At 35.3% G+C, this 20803-nt stretch overlaps 1 protein-coding gene across 2 annotated transcripts; it reads left to right on the forward strand.

The window, feature by feature from the left end:
- The first annotated feature begins 1008 nt into the window (after nt 1-1008).
- On the forward strand, nt 1009-19656 carry azi2 (5-azacytidine induced 2). Of its 2 annotated transcripts, none has more exons than XM_082150118.1 (8): nt 1009-1165; nt 3155-3374; nt 4382-4498; nt 7700-7796; nt 10302-10441; nt 11993-12054; nt 12593-12714; nt 18415-19656. In XM_082150118.1, exons 2-8 carry the CDS (start codon nt 3162-3164, stop codon nt 18726-18728), a joined length of 1065 nt encoding a protein of 354 aa, XP_082006244.1. In that variant the 5' UTR covers nt 1009-1165; nt 3155-3161; the 3' UTR covers nt 18729-19656. The 2 variants fall into 2 exon arrangements, with proteins under 2 accessions (XP_082006244.1, XP_082006243.1); XM_082150117.1 differs by having other exon boundaries at nt 7697-7796; nt 18415-19655.
- Nucleotides 19657-20803: the final 1147 nt, after the last annotated feature.

A 20803-nucleotide genomic window follows, 5' to 3' on the forward strand; every position in this document is an offset into this window, starting at 1 on the left:
CTGAAATTGAATGTATTATTTAATGAGAATCCAGCCCTTGGCCGTTGGTGTGAGAAATAAAGATTAAAAAAGAAAGAAAAGAAGTGCGTGCGACATTAGAGCAACAGCAAGGCGAGTAAATGATGAAGTAATTCCCATTTTAGAGTGAAATATCCCTTTAAGTGCTCGCGCTCTTTAAAGAAGGTTGTGTTTATCATTTAACAGCTGAACAAATATATATTTCTGTAAGTGAGTCCAGTGATATTGTTTCTCAGTGCCGTTATCATTATAGTTGTGGTGTGTATTCTGATATTCTTTTATATTTAGAACGATTTTTAGGTCTATGTCTTTATCGTTCTCGCATAGTTATCATCCTTTGGTGTGAACGTTTTTTTATTTATTTATTGTTTACATATTCAAATTATTTTTGTTAATTTCAAATTGATTCCTTTTCAGGTTAAAATAGTTTCACGTGTTATTTGCTAGATCTTTAAAGTAATTAGAGTGATGTTATTAAATCAGATCTGATGACCACGTGCAACTTAAACTTAATTGTATTTCGTATTAGTTTGCTTCATAATGTACTTTACACAAACGCTATGCCAGAATAAATCTGTTCTTGAGCCCGTGAAGGGTTGATCTGTGAGCAGCAGCGCCACCTCGTGGAGGAAAGTCGACACTGCAGAAAACTATATCAACTTGGCTCCTAGTTTGCTTTGATGCAGTGTGTTTGCGTCTAGTCTGATGTCACTATTACCCTAAAGACCCCTGTCACTGCCACTGCTTTATAGTTTTAATTAATGTTTCCATTATTTTCTAAATTTGGTCTCTGTCGCCACCTCGCGACGCGTCGCTGTAACTGCAGCACAACTGCGCGCTGAAAACCGCCACAAAAACTCGTACATAATCATGCACTTCTTTATCATCGAAATAAATCAAACTTCTCGGATTTATGAGCACGTTAGAGTGTCACGAGACGAGTGACAGGCTTCGAGCGCGCGCGGCAGTGCTGCTTCCGCCGGAAGTGGAGTCAGCAGAGAGAGATTCACTTCCTGGAGAGTGTTTGTCTGTCCTGCTGCTGCTGGTTTATATTCTCCTGCGTGTGTTTGTGTGTTTGCTCTTTAATCTCGTGTTTTGCTTGTTGATGATGGTGTATATCTGCGGCCCGATCTGACTCTGCTGGCTGGTGAGTTCTGCTCATGGTCACTGACAGGAAACAGAAGCTGATGAATGTAAACACGTCAGTCTGACAGATCAAGCTCTTCATTCATAAACGCGTTGATTCTCCGCGCATTATAAACATATTTAATGTAAAGCGTTTTAATGTTCATCTACTTTGTTTTATTGCGAACTGTCGCTTGTTAGCGTGTTTGTTCACAGATGCTGCTTTCTCTTTCAGTTTGGCAGAAATCTTCTGTATAATAAAAGCCCCGTCATTTTGACACCTTATTCATATTTTATTATTAATATTAATATGAAGATGTTTTGTAATGTTATGATGTATTATAGCATGTTATGTATTTAGTGATATTATATGTCATCATTGGTTTCACTTTAGCGGTACTATGTTAAATATTATAGCATTTATATCATTAAAATATTATACAATTGAAGTATTTTTATGATAGACGACATTTAAAAGATGTAAAATAATTTGTCACTGCCAGCGATGCACCAAACATATTATTATTATTGTATTGTCATAGCATTATTAATGTAGAATTCATGTAAAAATTGTTTATAATTGTTTAAATATTATATTATTTATTATTAATAATAGTACTCTTTGTGGTTATTATAACATAATAAACTTATATTACATTAAGTATTATTATTATTGTATTATATATTATGTTGTTGAGTTATTAAATCCTGATTACTAATATATTAATTAATTATTAAATAATATTGTATGATAATATTGTATTTGTATCAAATAATAAAATGACTAAACAATTATAATATTATTAAACTACTACATAATAGTATATCAAATTAAGAACTATTATTATTATTATATTAATTTAAGAACTATTATTTTAATAAATAACTAATTATTATTTTATTGAGATGTTAAATGATTACAGTTGTTCAATTCTTAAATATATAATATATTTAATATTATATAATATATATATTATGAAAATTATAAATGTTATATTATTACAATATTAAAGAATTATTAGGTTGCTAAATTATTATATTAAATTAAGTATTAATGTTTTTTATTCAATTATTAAATATTATTTTGTTAAGTTATTAAATGATTACTATTATATTATTCAATTATTAAATATATATTTTAATTATTAACAATTATAAAATGATTACATTATTAAAAACATATTCATTAAGTATTTTTATATTATGAAAATTATAAATATTATTGTATTATTAATGTATTAAATATTTTGATGTTGTTGAATTTATGAAATAATAATATTATTATATTAAATATTACTATTAAAATATAATAATACTAAAATACAGTTAAAATATAGTTAAAATAATTAAGGCGTGTTTTCCACACTGTTTCTCAGTAAATGAAAACAAGGAACTGTGGTATTTTTTATTATTTGTTATTTATTTAACAATACATAGTCATAAATGACAATAATTATACAAATATATTTTTACTAAAACAGAAGAAATGACACATTGAGACTGTGATGAAGTAAACAAATCATTGAATCATTAGCCTATCTCTTTATAAAATAATAATTTTCTTGTGAGGAGAAAAAAAAAGTGAGGAGAGAAAAATAAAGTCAACTGTGACATATTATACCCATATATTCTTCATACAGCGACTACCAGTGACATTTATACACATTTGGGACCAAAACTGATTGGGACACTTTGACCTGATCATGTTTTGCTGAAGTGTTTTGTCTTTAATTGCTAATGCTCTTCTTACACACAGACTGAACACAATGAAGCATTGCTTGGTGATTGGTTGAGCTAAACTGGTATTATCTAATTGTGTAGTTAAATTTAACAGCTGACAGATATTCAACATAATTCATGTGTGAGACAGTCCAACAGAAGGACGGACAAAACCTGTCAAATATCAACTGAGTTCTGCTCATATTTTATCACCATTCTCTAAACTATAGCGAATAAACTGTGATAATGTGAGAAATGTTGTCTGAATAAATGTTGGTGTGTGTGTGTCCAGCTGTGGTATGGAGTCTCCCGCGGTGGACGATGACATCTGTATCCTGAAGCATGAGGCGTACGGGCCGCCCGAGAGCCCGGTGTGTGTGTGTGCCGGAGACGAGTCTGTGGCGTCTCACTTCGCTCTCGTCACGGCGTACGAGGACATCAAGAAGAGGCTGAGAGACACGGAGAGAGAGAACGGACTCCTGAGGAGGAGAGTCAAACAGCTGGAGGACAAGGTGTGACACACACACACACACACACACACACACACACTCTTGTACATCTATCTTTATGAGGACATTCATTGACACAATGCAATCTCTAGCCGCTTACCCTAACCTTACCCATCACAACTAAGTGCCTAACCCGACCCCTGACCCTAAACCGACCCTTAACCTCATTATAACCTTATCCCTTAAACCAAGTCTTGACCCTCAAACAGGCCTTTATAGGCTCTCAGAAACTGAGGACCGGCCAACATGTCCTCACTTTACTCTTTGTTCAAAGATGGTTACACACACACACACACACACACACACACACTCACACACACACACTCACACACACACGGAGAGAGAGAACGGGCTCCTGAGGAGGAGAGTGAAACAGCTGGAGGACAAGGAGTGGCACACACACACACACACACCCCCACTCACTCACACACACACACAGATTATTTCTCATGTTTCATCCTCAAACACTATTAAGCACTTGTGAGATGCACACACACACACACACACACACTCTTTACTCACTGTTTTAAGTAATGGATAATGTATAGTGAGGCGGTTGTTATAGCGAACACCCCCCCGACAGGCTGAACGGACCCTGACGCAAAGCGGATCTTGAATCAGCCTGCCCTGAAGGGGTTGTGTTCGCTATAACAACCGCCTCGCTCTACATTATCCCGCTTATTACATGGCTACCTACCAAATAAATCAATAATTTGACACAAAATATTGATTTCTAAACGATTGTATTGGTTCCGCTAAAGAAAATAGTCCGTTCCGTCTCTTACGGTTAGAATCCTGCGTCCATAGCAACGCTCAGTTTCTCATGGCAACGGTGTGTTATACTCGGCAGCGTCTGATATCAAGAAATAACACACCGCATTATACATTAGAATTCAACCAAGCCATGTAATAAATTCTAATAATACTTCAGTGTGTCACTGTGTTTGTGTTGTAATAACCACAGCAGAGACTCTGGATCTCATAATGTTCCACTCTTCATGTTTGCGCAGCATTTCCGCCCGGAAGCGCCTCCGTCTGAAGGCCCTCAGTACATGAACCAGGCCTTCAGCGCGTACCGCGGCATCTACATCGAGAAGGAGGACCTGCAGATCGAGCTCAACAAACTGGTACTGTATCCCCCATGATGCAACAGGACACTTACATGAGAAATCTAACATTTCTTCTTTTCTGTTCAACCGAAGAAAGAAAGTCATGCAAGTTTGAATGAGGGCGGGTCACACACACACACACACAGCCGTTGTGATATGCATATACACTCCCCTAAAGGATTATTAGGAACACCTGTTCAATTTCTCATTAATGCAATTATCTAATCAACCAATCACATGGCAGTTGCTTCAATGCATTTAGGGGTGTGGTCCTGGTCAAGACAATCTCCTGAACTCCAAACTGAATGTCAGAATGGGAAAGAAAGGTGATTTAAGCAATTTTGAGTGTGGCATGGTTGTTGGTGCCAGACGGGCCGGTCTGAGTATTTCACAATCTGCTCAGTTACTGGGATTTTCACGCACAACCATTTCTAGGGTTTACAAAGAATGGTGTGAAAAGGGAAAAACATCCAGTATGCGGCAGTCCTGTGGGCGAAAATGCCTTGTTGATGCTAGAGGTCAGAGGAGAATGGGCCGACTGATTCAAGCTGATAGAAGAGCAACTTTGACTGAAATAACCACTCGTTACAACCGAGGTATGCAGCAAAGCATTTGTGAAGCCACAACACGCACAACCTTGAGGCGGATGGGCTACAACAGCAGAAGACCCCACCGGGTACCACTCATCTCCACTACAAATAGGAAAAAGAGGCTACAATTTGCACCAGCTCACCAAAATTGGACAGTTGAAAACTGGAAAAATGTTGCCTGGTCTGATGAGTCTCGATTTCTGTTGAGACATTCAGATGGTAGAGTCAGAATTTGGCGTAAACAGAATGAGAACATGGATCCATCATGCCTTGTTACCACTGTGCAGGCTGGTGGTGGTGGTGTAATGGTGTGGGGGATGTTTTCTTGGCACACTTTAGGCCCCTTAGTGCCAATTGGGCATCGTTTAAATGCCACGGCCTACCTGAGCATTGTTTCTGACCATGTCCATCCCTTTATGACCACCATGTACCCATCCTCTGATGGCTACTTCCAGCAGGATAATGCACCATGTCACAAAGCTCGAATCATTTCAAATTGGTTTCTTGAACATGACAATGAGTTCACTGTACTAAAATGGCCCCCACAGTCACCAGATCTCAACCCAATAGAGCATCTTTGGGATGTGGTGGAACGGGAGCTTCGTGCCCTGGATGTGCATCCCACAAATCTCCATCAATTGCAAGATGCTATTCTATCAATATGGGCCAACATTTCTAAAGAATGCTTTCAGCACCTTGTTGAATCAATGCCACGTAGAATTAAGGCAGTTCTGAAGGCGAAAGGAGGTCAAACACAGTATTAGTATGGTGTTCCTAATAATCCTTTAGGTGAGTGTATATACATTTGCGATATTTCGATAATTTCGATGTATTGTGCAGCCCTAAATGCATGGATCAGAAATTTAAAGGAACCGTATGTCAAGTCAAGTCAAGTTTATTTGTATAGCGCTTTTCACAATACAGATTGTATCAAAGCAGCTTCACAGTATTAAATTAAAATAATACAACAAAGTTTGTTTCAAGAGGAATTTATTGATTGATAAAATTAAATTAAATATCCCCAAAATATCCCCAACTGAGCAAGCCAAAGGCAACAGTGGCAAGGAACCGAAAAACTCCATCAAGTGACCTAGTGGTGTCCTAAAACTCCATCAGGTGACCTAATGGAGAAAAAAAAAACCTTGGGAGAACCCAGGCTCAGTCGGGGGCCAGTTCTCCTCTGGCATTTATGAGCTAGAGGCCGGATTGTAGTTTGAACTGTAGGATTATATGAATGCCTGGCTGAAGAGATGCGACTTTAATCTAGTTTTAAACTGGGAGAGCGAGTCTGAGCAACGAACAGTATCAGGAAGACTATCCCAGAGTTTTGGAGCCAAATGTGAAAATGCTCTCCCTCCTTTGGTGGTTCTGGATATCCTAGGTATGACCAAAAGCCTTGAATTTAGTGATCTTAAAGAGCGCGATGGATTATAGGGCGATAGAAGATCCGTTAAATAGGCTGGAGCTAAGCCGTTTAGGGCTTTATAAGTCAGTAGCAATATCTTATAATTAATACGGAGCTTTATAGGTAACCAATGCAGTGATGATAAAATCGGTGTTATATGATCATATTTTCTTGATCTCGTAAGAACTCTAGCGGCGGCATTTTGGACTAACTGTAGCTTGTTTATTGAGGATGCAGGACAACCAGCTAATAAAGCATTACAGTAATCCAGTCTCGAGGTCATGAATGCATGAACTAACTTTTCTGCATCAGAAACTGATAGCATATTACGTAGCTTAGCAATGTTTCTAAGGTGGAAAAAGGCTGTTTTTGTAACATGAAATATGATTTTCAAAAGACAGGTTGCAATCGAGTATAACACCCAGGTCTTTTACTGTAGAGGATAAAGTAACAGGACATCCTATGATGTTAAAGTTGTATTGTGAGAGGTTTTGTGGGCGGTTTTTTGAACCGATAAGTATTACCTCTGTCTTGTCTGGATTTAATAAAAGAAAATTACGCGTCATCCAATCTTTTATATCTTTAACACACTCTGTCAATTTGGAAAATTTAGCGTTTTCATCCGGCCGTGATGAAATATATATTTGAGTGTCATCAGCATAACAATGGAAACTAATTCCATGTTTCCTTAAAGTATTAAGTATGTAAGAAATGTATTTCAATTAATCATAAAATGGCCCTGATATGTCACTAGACATTAAGAAATCATGTTCATTTCAAATACTTATATCACTGACAACAGTAGTCCGGCCAGGATAGTGTCATTTAAAAGTGAAGTTGCAGCCCTCAACTGATGTTGATGATGTCATGTTGTGTTTTGGCCTGAAGCTCCACCCTCCACCTATCTACCAATCACGAAGTCAGTAGTGTTTCGGCGTCCGGGTTGCCAGCTCTGCTCTAGTTACCACAGCTGCAGCTACAAACGTGTCGGATAAAAAATGCCAGCCTGTCTGGCAACCTGGAGTCAGGGGGAGGGGGAGGGGATACACCGCTCTACAGTCATTTGAAAGTGATTGCAGTACCAGTTTTGGCCACAATCTTACATACGGTTCCTTTAAACTATACAAAGTACAGTTAGCACAGCGTAGTGTGAATAAATGAATCTTGAGATCAGTTTTGAATAAGTAAAGTAAACGTGTGTGTGTGTGTGTTTTCCTCCAGAAGAAGGAGAGAGTGGATGTGGAGCGTGTTCTGACGGAGCAGCTTCAGGCCCGAGAGCTGGAGATCCTGCAGCTCAAGTCCGAGATGGAGACGAGCCAAGGTGACGTCAGCTTATCAACACACTGATATTCCTCTGATGATGTGTGATATATGGTGACGTCAGCTTATCAACACACTGATTTACAGTGGGTACGGAAAGTATTCAGACCCCCTTAAATTTTTCACTCTTTGTTATATTGCAGCCATTTGCTAAAATCATTTAAGTTCATTTTTTTTCCTCATTATTGTACACACAGCACCCCATATTGACAGAAAAACACAGAATTGTTGACATTTTTGCACATTTATTAAAAAAGAAAAACTGAAATATCACATGGTCCTAAGTATTCAGACCCTTTGCTGTGACACTCATATATTTAACTCAGGTGCTGTCCATTTCTTCTGATCATCCTTGAGATGGTTCTACACCTTCATTTGAGTCCAGCTGTGTTTGATTATACTGATTGGACTTGATTAGGAAAGCCACACACCTGTCTATATAAGACCTTACAGCTCACAGTGCATGTCAGAGCAAATGAGAATCATGAGGTCAAAGAAACTGCCTGAAGAGCTCAGAGACAGAATTGTGGCAAGGCACAGATCTGGCCAAGGTTACAAAAAAATTTCTGCTGCACTTAAGGTTCCTAAGAGCACAGTGGCCTCCATAATCCTTAAATGGAAGACGTTTGGGACGACCAGAACCCTTCCTAGAGCTGGCCGTCCGGCCAAACTGAGCTAGCGGGGGAGAAGAGCCCAAAGATCACTGTGGCTGAGCTCCAGAGATGCAGTCGGGAGATGGGAGAAAGTTGTAGTAAGTCAACCATCACTGCAGCCATCCACCAGTCGGGGCTTTATGGCAGAGTGGCCCGACGGAAGCCTCTCCTCAGTGCAAGACACATGAAAGCACACCTGAAGGACTCCAAGATGGTGATAAATAAGATTCTCTGGTCTGATGAGACCAAGATAGAACTTTTTGGCTTTAATTCTAAGCGGTATGTGTGGAGAAAACCAGGCACTGCTCATCACCTGTCCAATACAGTCTCAACAGTGAAGCATGGTGGTGGCAGCATCATGCTGTGGGGGTGTTTTTCAGCTGCAGGGACAGGACGACTGGTTGCAATCGAGGGAAAGATGAATGCGGCCAAGTACAGGGATATCCTGGACGAAAACCTTCTCCAGAGTGCTCTGGACCTCAGACTGGGCCGAAGGTTCACCTTCCAACAAGACAATGACCCTAAGCACACAGCTAAAATAACAAAGGAGTGGCTTCACAACAACTCCGTGACTGTTCTTGAATGGCCCAGCCAGAGCTCTGACTTAAACCCAATTGAGCATCTCTGGAGAGACCTGAAAATGGCTGTCCACCAACATTTACCATCCAACCTGACAGAACTGGAGAGGATCTGCAAGGAGGAATGGCAGAGGATACCCAAATCCAGGTGTGAAAAACTTGTTGCATCTTTCCCCACAAAGACTCATGGCTGTATTAGATCAAAAGGGTGCTTCTACTAAATACTGAGCAAAGGGTCTGAATACTTAGGACCATGTGATATTTCAGTTTTTCTTTTTTAATAAATGTGCAAAAATGTCAACAATTCTGTGCTTTTCTGTCAATATGGGGTGCTGTGTGTACAATAATGAGGAAAAAAAATGAACTTAAATGATTTTAGCAAATGGCTGCAATATAACAAAGAGTGAAAAATTTAAGGGGGTCTGAATACTTTCTGTACCCACTGTATATCTGATGATGTGTGATATGTATCTGACAAACCCTAACCCTAACAAACGGCAATAATTCTCCAAATATATCTTGACTAAATATAAAAATGACACATTGAGGCTGTGAATCATTGAATCCCAGTACATCACAGGGTTCGTACAAGGAGCTTGAAGTGCTTGAATTTGACTTTTTGAAATTTAAGTCCTGGAAAACCCTTGAAAACGGCAATATTTTTGAAGAGGTAAAATTACTTGAAAAACATTACTTGAATAGTGCTTGAATTATTGAAATACAATATATATATGAAATTAGTGTTTAATTGTTTTGGGGGGAAAAACATACAATCTTTTCACGTAAAATTCACGCTGCAGCCCGTCTGAGATATAGAGCTATTCCGCATGATATTAAGTTTATGATAAGTATATAATACAACTTTCATTCTTCAGGTCAATCATATATTATTATCATATATATTCATGGAAATAAAAACAGTTTGAATAAGGAAGGCGATATATTTGTCATAGTATCCTTTCAATGGTTAAGGGGATTTCCCATGCCTGACAGCGCTGGTCAGTGGATTGATCTCGATGAAGTGAAACATCAGACACCATATATATGTCATTTGAGTTAAAAAAAACAACAAATAAAATAAATAAAGATACTGTTTGATAAGTGCTGATTTTAGTCCTTAAAATGCCAAAAAGTAGTGCTTGAAAAGTCCTTGAAAGTCCTGGAATTTCATTTTACAGAATCTGTACGAACCCTGATATCATGAATGATCATTATCACTCTTGCATTGAGTATTGTGTTGCATCAAGCTTCTCGTGTGTGTGTGTGTGTGCTCAGTGATGAGGAGTCTGACGGATACAGCGGATCACTGGCAGGACCGTCACACCAGTGAGATGCAGATCCAGTCTCTGCAGGAGCGTCTGGAACGCGTACAGCTGGAGAACGACTCTCTTCACGAGCTCTGCAGGGCCGGTCAGGTGCGGCTCAGAGTCACTCTACGCCTGAAATCAAAGCTTTTGTAGCTTTTAGCATGAATATGTTAGCCTTAAAGGGCTCATCGGATGCAAAAATTCACTTTTATAAGGTGTTTGCGTATAAATGTGTCTTTGCAGTGTGTGGACACAACCACCATACAATGAAAACAATTCTTTCACTCTTAAACTCAGAATTCTGAGAAACAGTAAAAAAAAAAAAAAATACACACTTTTTTTTTGTATCCTCAAAAAGTCTAAACACTCTCAATAATCAAGCTGTTTGGATTTTCTGAGCAATATGATGTCATAATGCTCATGCTCCGCCCACGACCACTGACGGACTGTCCCGTATTAGCATATTTCCTGTATTAGCATATTTCACGTATTAGCATATTTCCGCCCTCAAGGCATCACTTTAGTGTCTTGTATTGACACTCCCATAGAAGGAATTCCATTGAGGAATTAACCAAAAACCATTAACCAAAGTGTGTTACAAACTTTACATGAAGACCATAAAGAATCACACCAACTTGTGGAAAATGGGCATCCGATGACCCTTTAAGGTTATGAATAAGCTGGTGTGTTCCAAAACAAGGACAAAATCTGCATTTAGGAGATATAAACATTCAAAGCGTACAGTCTCTCACTTCTGCTAAAACCGATCAGGGATTTTTATGACGCCACCGCCTCTCATCACATCTTCTGTCCAATCAAATGCTCTCTAGAATCTGAAGCTCCGCCCCCTGTGCTATAAACACCACTGAAGCGCCCATTGACACATCACAGAGCAATATATATATATATTATGTAAACACAAACTTTTATTTTGGATGCGATTAATCGTAATTATTTACCTTAAAAAAGTCCCTCTTGAAGAAACAATATGATGAGTAACTTGAGTAAGGCTAGTCAGACTGTAGATCTGTGTCATGCAGCATCAACAGTTCATCTCATCATCACTAGCCTTCTGATGCGTGTCATTCCTGTTCGTAGCTCAAACTGTGTGAGGAGTGTCACATGCAGAAATTAATACCAAAGCTTATATGTATAGCTCATAAAATATACAAAATTATTAATACAATTATTTTTCATAATATCCATATATATATGTATTTTGCATATATATATATATATTATTTATATATTCATCGTTGAGGCATGTCATATAGTGAATATGTAGCTTATAGATATATATTGTTATTTTGTTGAGTTATTAAATGATTACTGTTATAACATTGAATATATTTTTTATTATTAACAATTTTAATATTATTACATTAATAAATATTATTATTTTTAATTAAGTATTTTTATATTATGAAAATTATAAATTTTATTATATTGCATTTTTAAAGTATTAAATATTGTTGAATTATTAAATTATATTATTAAAAGTGTATATTTATATATATTTTTAATACATAAATACTTTTACATACTTTTGTGTGTATATATATATTTATTTATTTATTTATTCATTTATTTTTCATAAGTGTATATATATTATATGTATATAGTCCGTGCGTGACATTCATGATGTTCTTCTCGTCACAGAATTCCTCTGAAAAGTGTGTAGATCATGATGATCAGTCCCTTGAAACAATGACAGACTTCAGGTATTTATGATTTTCTTTCATATTCCTGTGTGTGTGTGTGTGTGTGTGTGTGTGTGTGTGTGTGTGTGTGTGTGTGTGTGTGTGTGTGTGTGTGTGTGTGTGTGTGTGTGTGTGTGTGTGTGTGTGTGTGTGTGTGTGTGTGTGTGCAGGCGTCCACTAGAGGGCATGAGTGTAACAGCTGTTAGATGGACCAATGAAAGTACATTTAGAAGTCACAAAACTGAACACATTATATTTTCACTAATGTAAATCAAGGGACAGTTATGAAAAATATCAGGAAATATATAAAAAAATAAAAAAATGTTTATAGTAAAGAGACATTTCTCCTGTTGCTCAAATATTTTATATGTCGAGTAAAACCTGTTTGCCTGTATGGATGTGTCATGATGGTCTACTAGTTTACTAGATTTACTTTTTGATATTATATCTTTGACAGTTTTGCGCAGTAAATCTCCTGCCACTGCAGATATTCACACATGCAACTTGAAGGCATAATTGATCATTTGTATGTATCTGTGTCTGTGTGTGTTGTGTTTAGGACGATGGCCATCTCTCAGTCATATCAGGACGTTCTCAGTGAAGTGTCCCGTTTGCGCTCAGTGGTTCGGTCTCAGTCAGAACTGATGAAGAAGTTGAGAGAGAGGCCAGTGCTCAGAAGAGGTGAGTGTGTAAGGTTCAGGTTATTAGCTATAAACAGATGTAAAGGGATAGTTCTGTCTTCATTTACTCTCCCTCGTGACCGTCCAACACTTATTTTATTATTATCATAGTGTTATTTTATTTTACTTTAACTGTGTCGCTCTTTATGGAACCTTGTTTCCAACTTTCCGCCATGGGATAAAAATATAAAACATTTTTTTTTTTTTTACAATTGCAAGTTTATATCTCTCAATTGCAAGTATAAACTCATGATTGTATCTCGCAATTTTTACTTTTTTTCTTGTAAAAGTACGTTTCCGTCACACAATTTGGACCTTTTTGTAATACAGGTTTGCATTTCGCAATTTGTACTTTTTTCTCAGAATTCTGATTTTAAATTTCGCAATTCAGACTTTATTTCGTCAGAGCGAGTTTACACAATTCTTGCAATTTTGACTTTTTTCTCAGAATTCTAAGTTTAAATCTTGCAATTGTAACTTTTTCCTAGAATTATGAGTTTAAATCTCGCAATTTTTACTTTTTTATCGGAATTCTGAGTTTAAATCTTGCAATTCAGACTTTATTTCGTCAGAGCGAGTTTACACAATTCTTGCAATTGTAACTTTTTCCTAGAATTATGAGTTTAAATCTCGCAATTTTTACTTTTTTATCGGAATTCTGAGTTTAAATCTCGCAATTCAGACTTTATTTCGTCAGAGCGAGTTTACACAATTCTTGCAATTTTGACTTTTTTCTCCGAATTCTACGTTTAAATCGTGCAATTGTAACTTTTTCCTAGAATTATGAGTTTAAATCTCGCAATTTTTACTTTTTTTCTCGGAATTCTGAGTTTAAATCTTGCAATTCAGACTTTTTGTCAGAGCGAGTTTACACAATTCTTGCAATTATGACTTTTTTCTCCGAATTCTAAGTTTAAATCTTGCAATTGTAACTTTTTCCTAGAATTATGAGTTTAAATCTCGCAATTTTTACTTTTTTATCGGAATTCTGAGTTTAAATCTCGCAATTCAGACTTTATTTCGTCAGAGCGAGTTTACACAATTCTTGCAATTATGACTTTTTTCTCCGAATTCTAAGTTTAAATCTTGCAATTGTAACTTTTTCCTAGAATTATGAGTTTAAATCTCGCAATTTTTACTTTTTTATCGGAATTCTGAGTTTAAATCTCGCAATTCAGACTTTATTTCGTCAGAGCGAGTTTACACAATTCTTGCAATTTTGACTTTTTTCTCAGAATTCTAAGTTTAAATCTTGCAATTGTAACTTTTTCCTAGAATTATGAGTTTAAATCTCGCAATTTTTACTTTTTTTCTCGGAATTCTGAGTTTAAATCTCGCAATTCAGACTTTATTTCGTCAGAGCGAGTTTACACAATTCTTGCAATTTTGACTTTTTTCTCCGAATTCTAAGTTTAAATCTTGCAATTGTAACTTTTTCCTAGAATTATGAGTTTAAATCTCGCAATTTTTACTTTTTTATCGGAATTCTGAGTTTAAATCTCGCAATTCAGACTTTATTTCGTCAGAGCGAGTTTACACAATTCTTGCAATTTTGACTTTTTTCTCCGAATTCTACGTTTAAATCGTGCAATTGTAACTTTTTCCTAGAATTATGAGTTTAAATCTCGCAATTTTTACTTTTTTTCTCGGAATTCTGAGTTTAAATCTTGCAATTCAGACTTTATTTTGTCAGAGCGAGTTTACACAATTCTTGCAATTATGACTTTTTTCTCCGAATTCTAAGTTTAAATCTTGCAATTGTAACTTTTTCCTAGAATTATGAGTTTAAATCTCGCAATTTTTACTTTTTTTCTCGGAAATCTGAGTTTAAATCTTGCAATTCAGACTTTATTTCGTCAGAGCGAGTTTACACAATTCTTGCAATTATGACTTTTTTCTCCGAATTCTAAGTTTAAATCTTGCAATTGTAACTTTTTCCTAGAATTATGAGTTTAAATCTCGCAATTTTTACTTTTTTTATCGGAATTCTGAGTTTAAATCTCGCAATTCAGACTTTATTTCGTCAGAGCGAGTTTACACAATTCTTGTAATTTTGACTTTTTTCTCCGAATTCTAAGTTTAAATCTCGCAATTTTTACTTTTTTATCGGAATTCTGAGTTTAAATCTCGCAATTCAGACTTTATTTCGTCAGAGCGAGTTTACACAATTCTTGCAATTTTGACTTTTTTCTCCGAATTCTACGTTTAAATCGTGCAATTGTAACTTTTTCCTAGAATTATGAGTTTAAATCTCGCAATTTTTACTTTTTTTCTCGGAATTCTGAGTTTAAATCTTGCAATTCAGACTTTATTTTGTCAGAGCGAGTTTACACAATTCTTGCAATTATGACTTTTTTCTCCGAATTCTAAGTTTAAATCTTGCAATTGTAACTTTTTCCTAGAATTATGAGTTTAAATCTCGCAATTTTTACTTTTTTTCTCGGAAATCTGAGTTTAAATCTTGCAATTCAGACTTTATTTCGTCAGAGCGAGTTTACACAATTCTTGCAATTATGACTTTTTTCTCCGAATTCTAAGTTTAAATCTTGCAATTGTAACTTTTTCCTAGAATTATGAGTTTAAATCTCGCAATTTTTACTTTTTTTATCGGAATTCTGAGTTTAAATCTCGCAATTCAGACTTTATTTCGTCAGAGCGAGTTTACACAATTCTTGTAATTTTGACTTTTTTCTCCGAATTCTAAGTTTAAATCTTGCAATTGTAACTTTTTCCTAGAATTATGAGTTTAAATCTTGCAATTTTTACTTTTTCTCAGAATTCTGAGTTTGCATCTCACAATTCAGACTTTATTTCATCAGAGCGAGTTTACACAATTCTTGCAATTTTGACTTTTTTCTCAGAATTCTGAGTGTACATCTGACCATTTCGAAATTGTGAGTTTATATATATTTAGACACAATACTTTCCTCCAGATTCTGAGTTTATCCGTCGATCCAAATCTGAGTTACAAAATAAGAATTATGAGTTTAACATCCTGCAATTCTGAATTTTGGAGAGAGAAAAAGTGAGATACAAAGGCAGAAATAAGCTTCCATGGCCCTTCGACACCATGTGTGTTGCACAGTAAAAAGAAAATAATAAAAAATCATTGCTGGAGCAACAGTAGATTAAGTAAATGATAACCTTTAAACACGAGAGATAATAAAATAATTATTGTAATAGACGGCCTGTCATTCTCATTTGTTATCTTCAGATCTCTTGATTTGAAGTCTGAATATGGAAAACAATAATCCATCTCACCCACAGCTTCCTGATGTGACTGTATCATCGTTTACATTTATGCATTTGACAGAAGCTTTTATACGAAGCGGTCAAGCTATACATTTGTTTCTTCAGTTCGTGAATCAAACCCTTGACCTTACATAACAGAAACAAACAAAAACAGACAGAAACACCTGTATTTATATGGCGCTTTGCACAATACAGGGGTTTTAAAGCAGATCATTTCTAGGAATCAGTTCAAACTGTTTAAATGAATCAATTTAGATCTGATTCAGTCATTCAGATGTGCATGAAATCTCTTCTTTTTTTAATGTATTAAATGTCTTAGTGAGAATGTATTGTTATACTGGACATATAAATAAATGTTTAAGTTATTTGAGAGTAAATGCATGATATATACATATTAAAATGATGATAAAATGCCAGGATGATTTACAGGCGTACACCTTAAACATGATCTATTAAACAGAAGTGTTTGGCACTTAGAGTAAGTGTGAACGTGGCCATTAGATAATCAGTTCTGCTGCCTGTCTGTATTAATTATGCGTATCTATATCTAGTTAAATGAGATTGTGTCTGTCATTAAATGTGTCGATTCAGATCCTCAGTCTGAATGTTTCTGTGACATCACATCCGCTCAGCTGTCAATCATCAGTCAGATTCAGTGATGATTTGACAGCATGTGTTGTTTTGCTGGTGATCGTCGCTCTGGGTTTGTTAGTATTCCCTGTGTGTCGCAGAGGAAAAGCAAAAGGTGCAAATTAGAACGAGTGTTAAAAATGAGGAAGAGCTCCATGTTTACTTCAGCGAATCCGCGAGAGCCTGAGACGGCGGGTGTTGGGAAATATGTTTTTTTTTATTTTAAGATATTCCCCGTATATTCCTCTGAGAGATCAGCAACATAATCAGTTTTCAAATGAGCCCCTCGTTGTTTCTTTAGATGAGAACACAGAGAGCTAGTGAGCTGGAGGAATCGCGTCCCCTGAGGCGTGCACGGACACTAATGCATGGCTTATTAATGTTGCGAGCTCAATGCCATCTGTGCGGGTAAAAATAGTGTTCGCACTCTGTGGTGATCTGGTGTCATTTCAGACTTTATGCCCAGGTGAGTCGCAATACAAACATGAACATCATATCAGCTCTAAAACAGAAAAAGAAGAAATTGTGTTTTACCTGAGAACAATGAAACCTGTTTCCATAAGTATATATATGTATGTAAATGTGTGGTGTGTGTGTGTGTGTGTGTGTATATATATATATAGAGAGAGAGAGAGAGAAAATAGAAAATATATGTACATTATGTCAGGAGATAAATAAATTATATATGTATTCATAATGTATTTATATTTATATATATAAAATATACATACTTCATAATATCTAAAAATATATTGATGTATACATCTATTCATTATCTATTTTAATAATTTATATATATCATTATAAATGTAATTTATTATTATTTTATTTGTATTTTTTAGTACATTTTATTGATTTGTTTATATATTCATAATCCATTATTTATATATATATATATATATATATATACTGTTTATGCTTAATTTTTCCTTAGGTAAAATAGCATTTTTTTATTTTTTTATTCTGGGATGAAATGATGTTTCGTGAGAATGTGAATTTTGTGAGACCCACTTGGGCATAAAGTTTGAGATCAAACCAAATATATATATATATGCATTATCTACTTAAATAATTTATATATATATATAATTTTTTAAAAATTATACATGTATTTTTATTTTATTTTTTATTTTATTTTTTTATTGATTTGTTTTTATATTCATAATGCATTATTTATATATATATATATATATATATATATATATATATATAGAGAGAGAGAGAGAGAGAGAGAGAGAGAGAATAGGAAATATATGTACATTATGTCAGAAGATAAATAAATTATATATGTATTCATAATGTATTTATATATATCTATATATAATAAATGATGAAAATATATATATATATATATACACCTCAGAATATCTCAATATATATTGATATATACATATATTCATTATCTATTTTAATCATTTATATATATCATTATAAATATAATTTATTATATTATTTTTTTTATATTTTTTTTTTTTACATTTTATTGATTTGTTTATATATTCATAATCCATTATTTATATATGTATTGTATATGCTTAATTTTTCCTTAGGTAAAATAGCATTTCTTTTTTTTTCTTTTTTTCTGGGATGAAATGATGTTCATATATTTTGTGAGACTGACTTGGGCATAAAGTTTGAGATCAAACCAAATATATATATGCATTATCTATTTTAATAATTTATATATATAATTAAAAAAAAATGTGTATTGATTTGTTTTTATATTCATAATGCATTACATATATGTGTATAGTGCTGAAGTGTGTGTGTGTGTGTGTGTGTGTGTGTGTTTCTGAGCCGTGTAATAACTGTGTTTCAGCTGCTTCAACTGTTCCAGTGCAGTGTCTGGATGACGTGGAGAAGAACCTCGACCGGACGCCTCGTCCTCCCAGCGCTCCTCCTCTTCCCTCGAGCTCACAGGACCTGAAGGAGAACAGCCTGACGGACCCGCTCTCCATCCCGCGGCCCGCTCCGCTGGGAAGCCCCGGTGTTCGGATCAATCCCTTACAGCGGATGAGCTCGCTGGACGACAGCTCCTGGTCCTTTCCCAGTACTCCCAGACCCAGTGATGCGCTCTTCTGGGACCAGTCTAAGGCCAAAACCCAGGCCAGCGATTGGACACAACCATACTGAGTCACAGTCACATGACACAGTCACATGACACCTGACCTGCCTTAACACGCCCCTCTCTGGATGATCAAAATACCTCGAGCGTCTGAGGAGCGGGAAACCAAAAGACCCGGAGCGTGTGTGTGTGTGTGTGTGTGTGTGTGTGTGTGTGTGTGTGTCCTCAACATATATCTGTGATTCCACTATATAACTCCTATAGGCTTCTGTTGATCTCCTGTGAACGGTGAACCATACTATACCTTCAGTGCATCATGTGTGTGTTATGATGAGTGTGTGAAGGGTAGGTTGAGTAGTTCAGCACTCCTCACACTGGAGGACGAGAGGTTTGTTTCTTTACCACTGCTGTTCAAACCCGTCGATCCAAATCAATCAAAGAAAATGTGTTTTAGTGTTTAGATTTAGTCAGTAAATGAGGGTGTTAATCTGTGGGGAACAGGCGTGTGTGTGTGTGTGTCGTTACTTCCCTTTAAACAGGGTCACACGAGCAACATGCCAATATCAGGGAAATTTTAGGATTGTATATATGTATGTATGTTGTATGTATGGTATTTATGTGTTATGTATGTATGTGTATGTAATGTATGTTGTATGTATGTATGTTGTATGTATGGTATTTATGTATGTATGTATGTTGTATGTACTATATGTATGCTGTATGTATGTTGTATGTATGTATTTATGTATGTATGTTGTATGTATGGTATTATGTATGCATGTATGTTGTATGTATGGTATTTATGTATGTTATGTATGTTGTATGTATGTAATGTATGTATGTTGTATGTATGTATTTATATATGTATGTATGTTTTATGTTATGTATGTATGCATGTATGTAATGTATGTATGGTATGTATGTATGTATTTTACGTTTATGTATGTATTTTACCATTGTATGTATGTATGAATGTATGGCGTATATAATATTTTATATATATATATATATATATATATATATATATATATATATATATATATATATAAATATATATTATATATGTATGTAAGTTGTATGTATTTTATGTTTGTATGTATGTATTTTACATTTGTATGTATTTTACGTATGTATGTATGTATGGTGTGTGTGTGTGTGTGTGTGTGTGTGTGTGTGTGTGTGTGTGTATATATATATATTATGTATGTATGTAAGTTGTATGTATTTTACGTTTGTATGTTGAATGTATGTATGGTATATATGTATGTATGTATGATTGATATATATATATATATAATGTATGTTGTATGTATGGTATGTATGTTGTATGTATTCTATACATGTTTGTATGTATGTATTTTACGTATGTATTTGTGTATGTACGTACGCATGTTACATGTAAAATACATAGACACAAACTTGTATTGATGTATGTATGCATGTATTGTATGATCATAAAATTTCCCTGATATTATATATTTAAATATATAAACTTATTTTTAGGGTTATTTTATATATATATATGTGATCAGAAACTGATGTGGAAAGGCTGTTTAAAGTCGACGTGAAACAAGCCATTTTACTTCTGTAATCTGATGCGTTTCTGAGTGAAAATCTCCTCATCTGATCTTATCTTTCAGGAACTGATGAAGAGGTTTCTCTTTCTGTACAATAACACGCACTGATGAATCATTTCACCTGGACTTGTTTTACATAGTTTGTAAAGAATGTATGGCCAAAATATAATGCTAAATTGAGACAAACTGTTGCCATAAAGGCATTAATAACGCCAGACGACGTCACAGTAAAATCACCATAAGTCTCGAGACCAACTGCATTTTGTCTTGTTTAGAAACACGTGAAGCACAAAGACGAGACAGTATCTATTATGTGTGTATAAAGATTACACTCCTTACAGGAAACTGGTTGTCTTGTTTAAACGCTTGTAACGCATTCGCTAATTTGATTTAACTGAAGAAAGCGTCACGTGACCACAATCTTCATCCGAGGGTTCGTGCTTTTGGGAAAAGATTTCGACATTAATCATGTTCCGCTCGACTGCAACAGAAATGTGAACCAAAATGCAATGTACAGTAGATTATTTTTTAGGATTATCAATCCTGAAAAGTTTGTAAATATTCAA

The sequence above is a fragment of the Leuciscus leuciscus genome, assembly GCF_965113295.1.
Source record: "Leuciscus leuciscus genome assembly, chromosome: 20".
NCBI classification, from domain to species: domain Eukaryota; kingdom Metazoa; phylum Chordata; class Actinopteri; order Cypriniformes; family Leuciscidae; genus Leuciscus; species Leuciscus leuciscus.

Coding starts and splice junctions, on each gene's coding strand:
- azi2 (XM_082150117.1), top strand. CDS start 3,162: ATGGAGTCTCCCGCGGTGGACGATGACATCTGTATCCTGAAGCATGAG. Junction 3,375..4,381: donor TCAAACAGCTGGAGGACAAG/GTGTGACACACA, acceptor ATGTTTGCGCAG/CATTTCCGCCCGGAAGCGCC. Junction 4,499..7,696: donor AGATCGAGCTCAACAAACTG/GTACTGTATCCC, acceptor GTTTTCCTCCAG/AAGAAGGAGAGAGTGGATGT.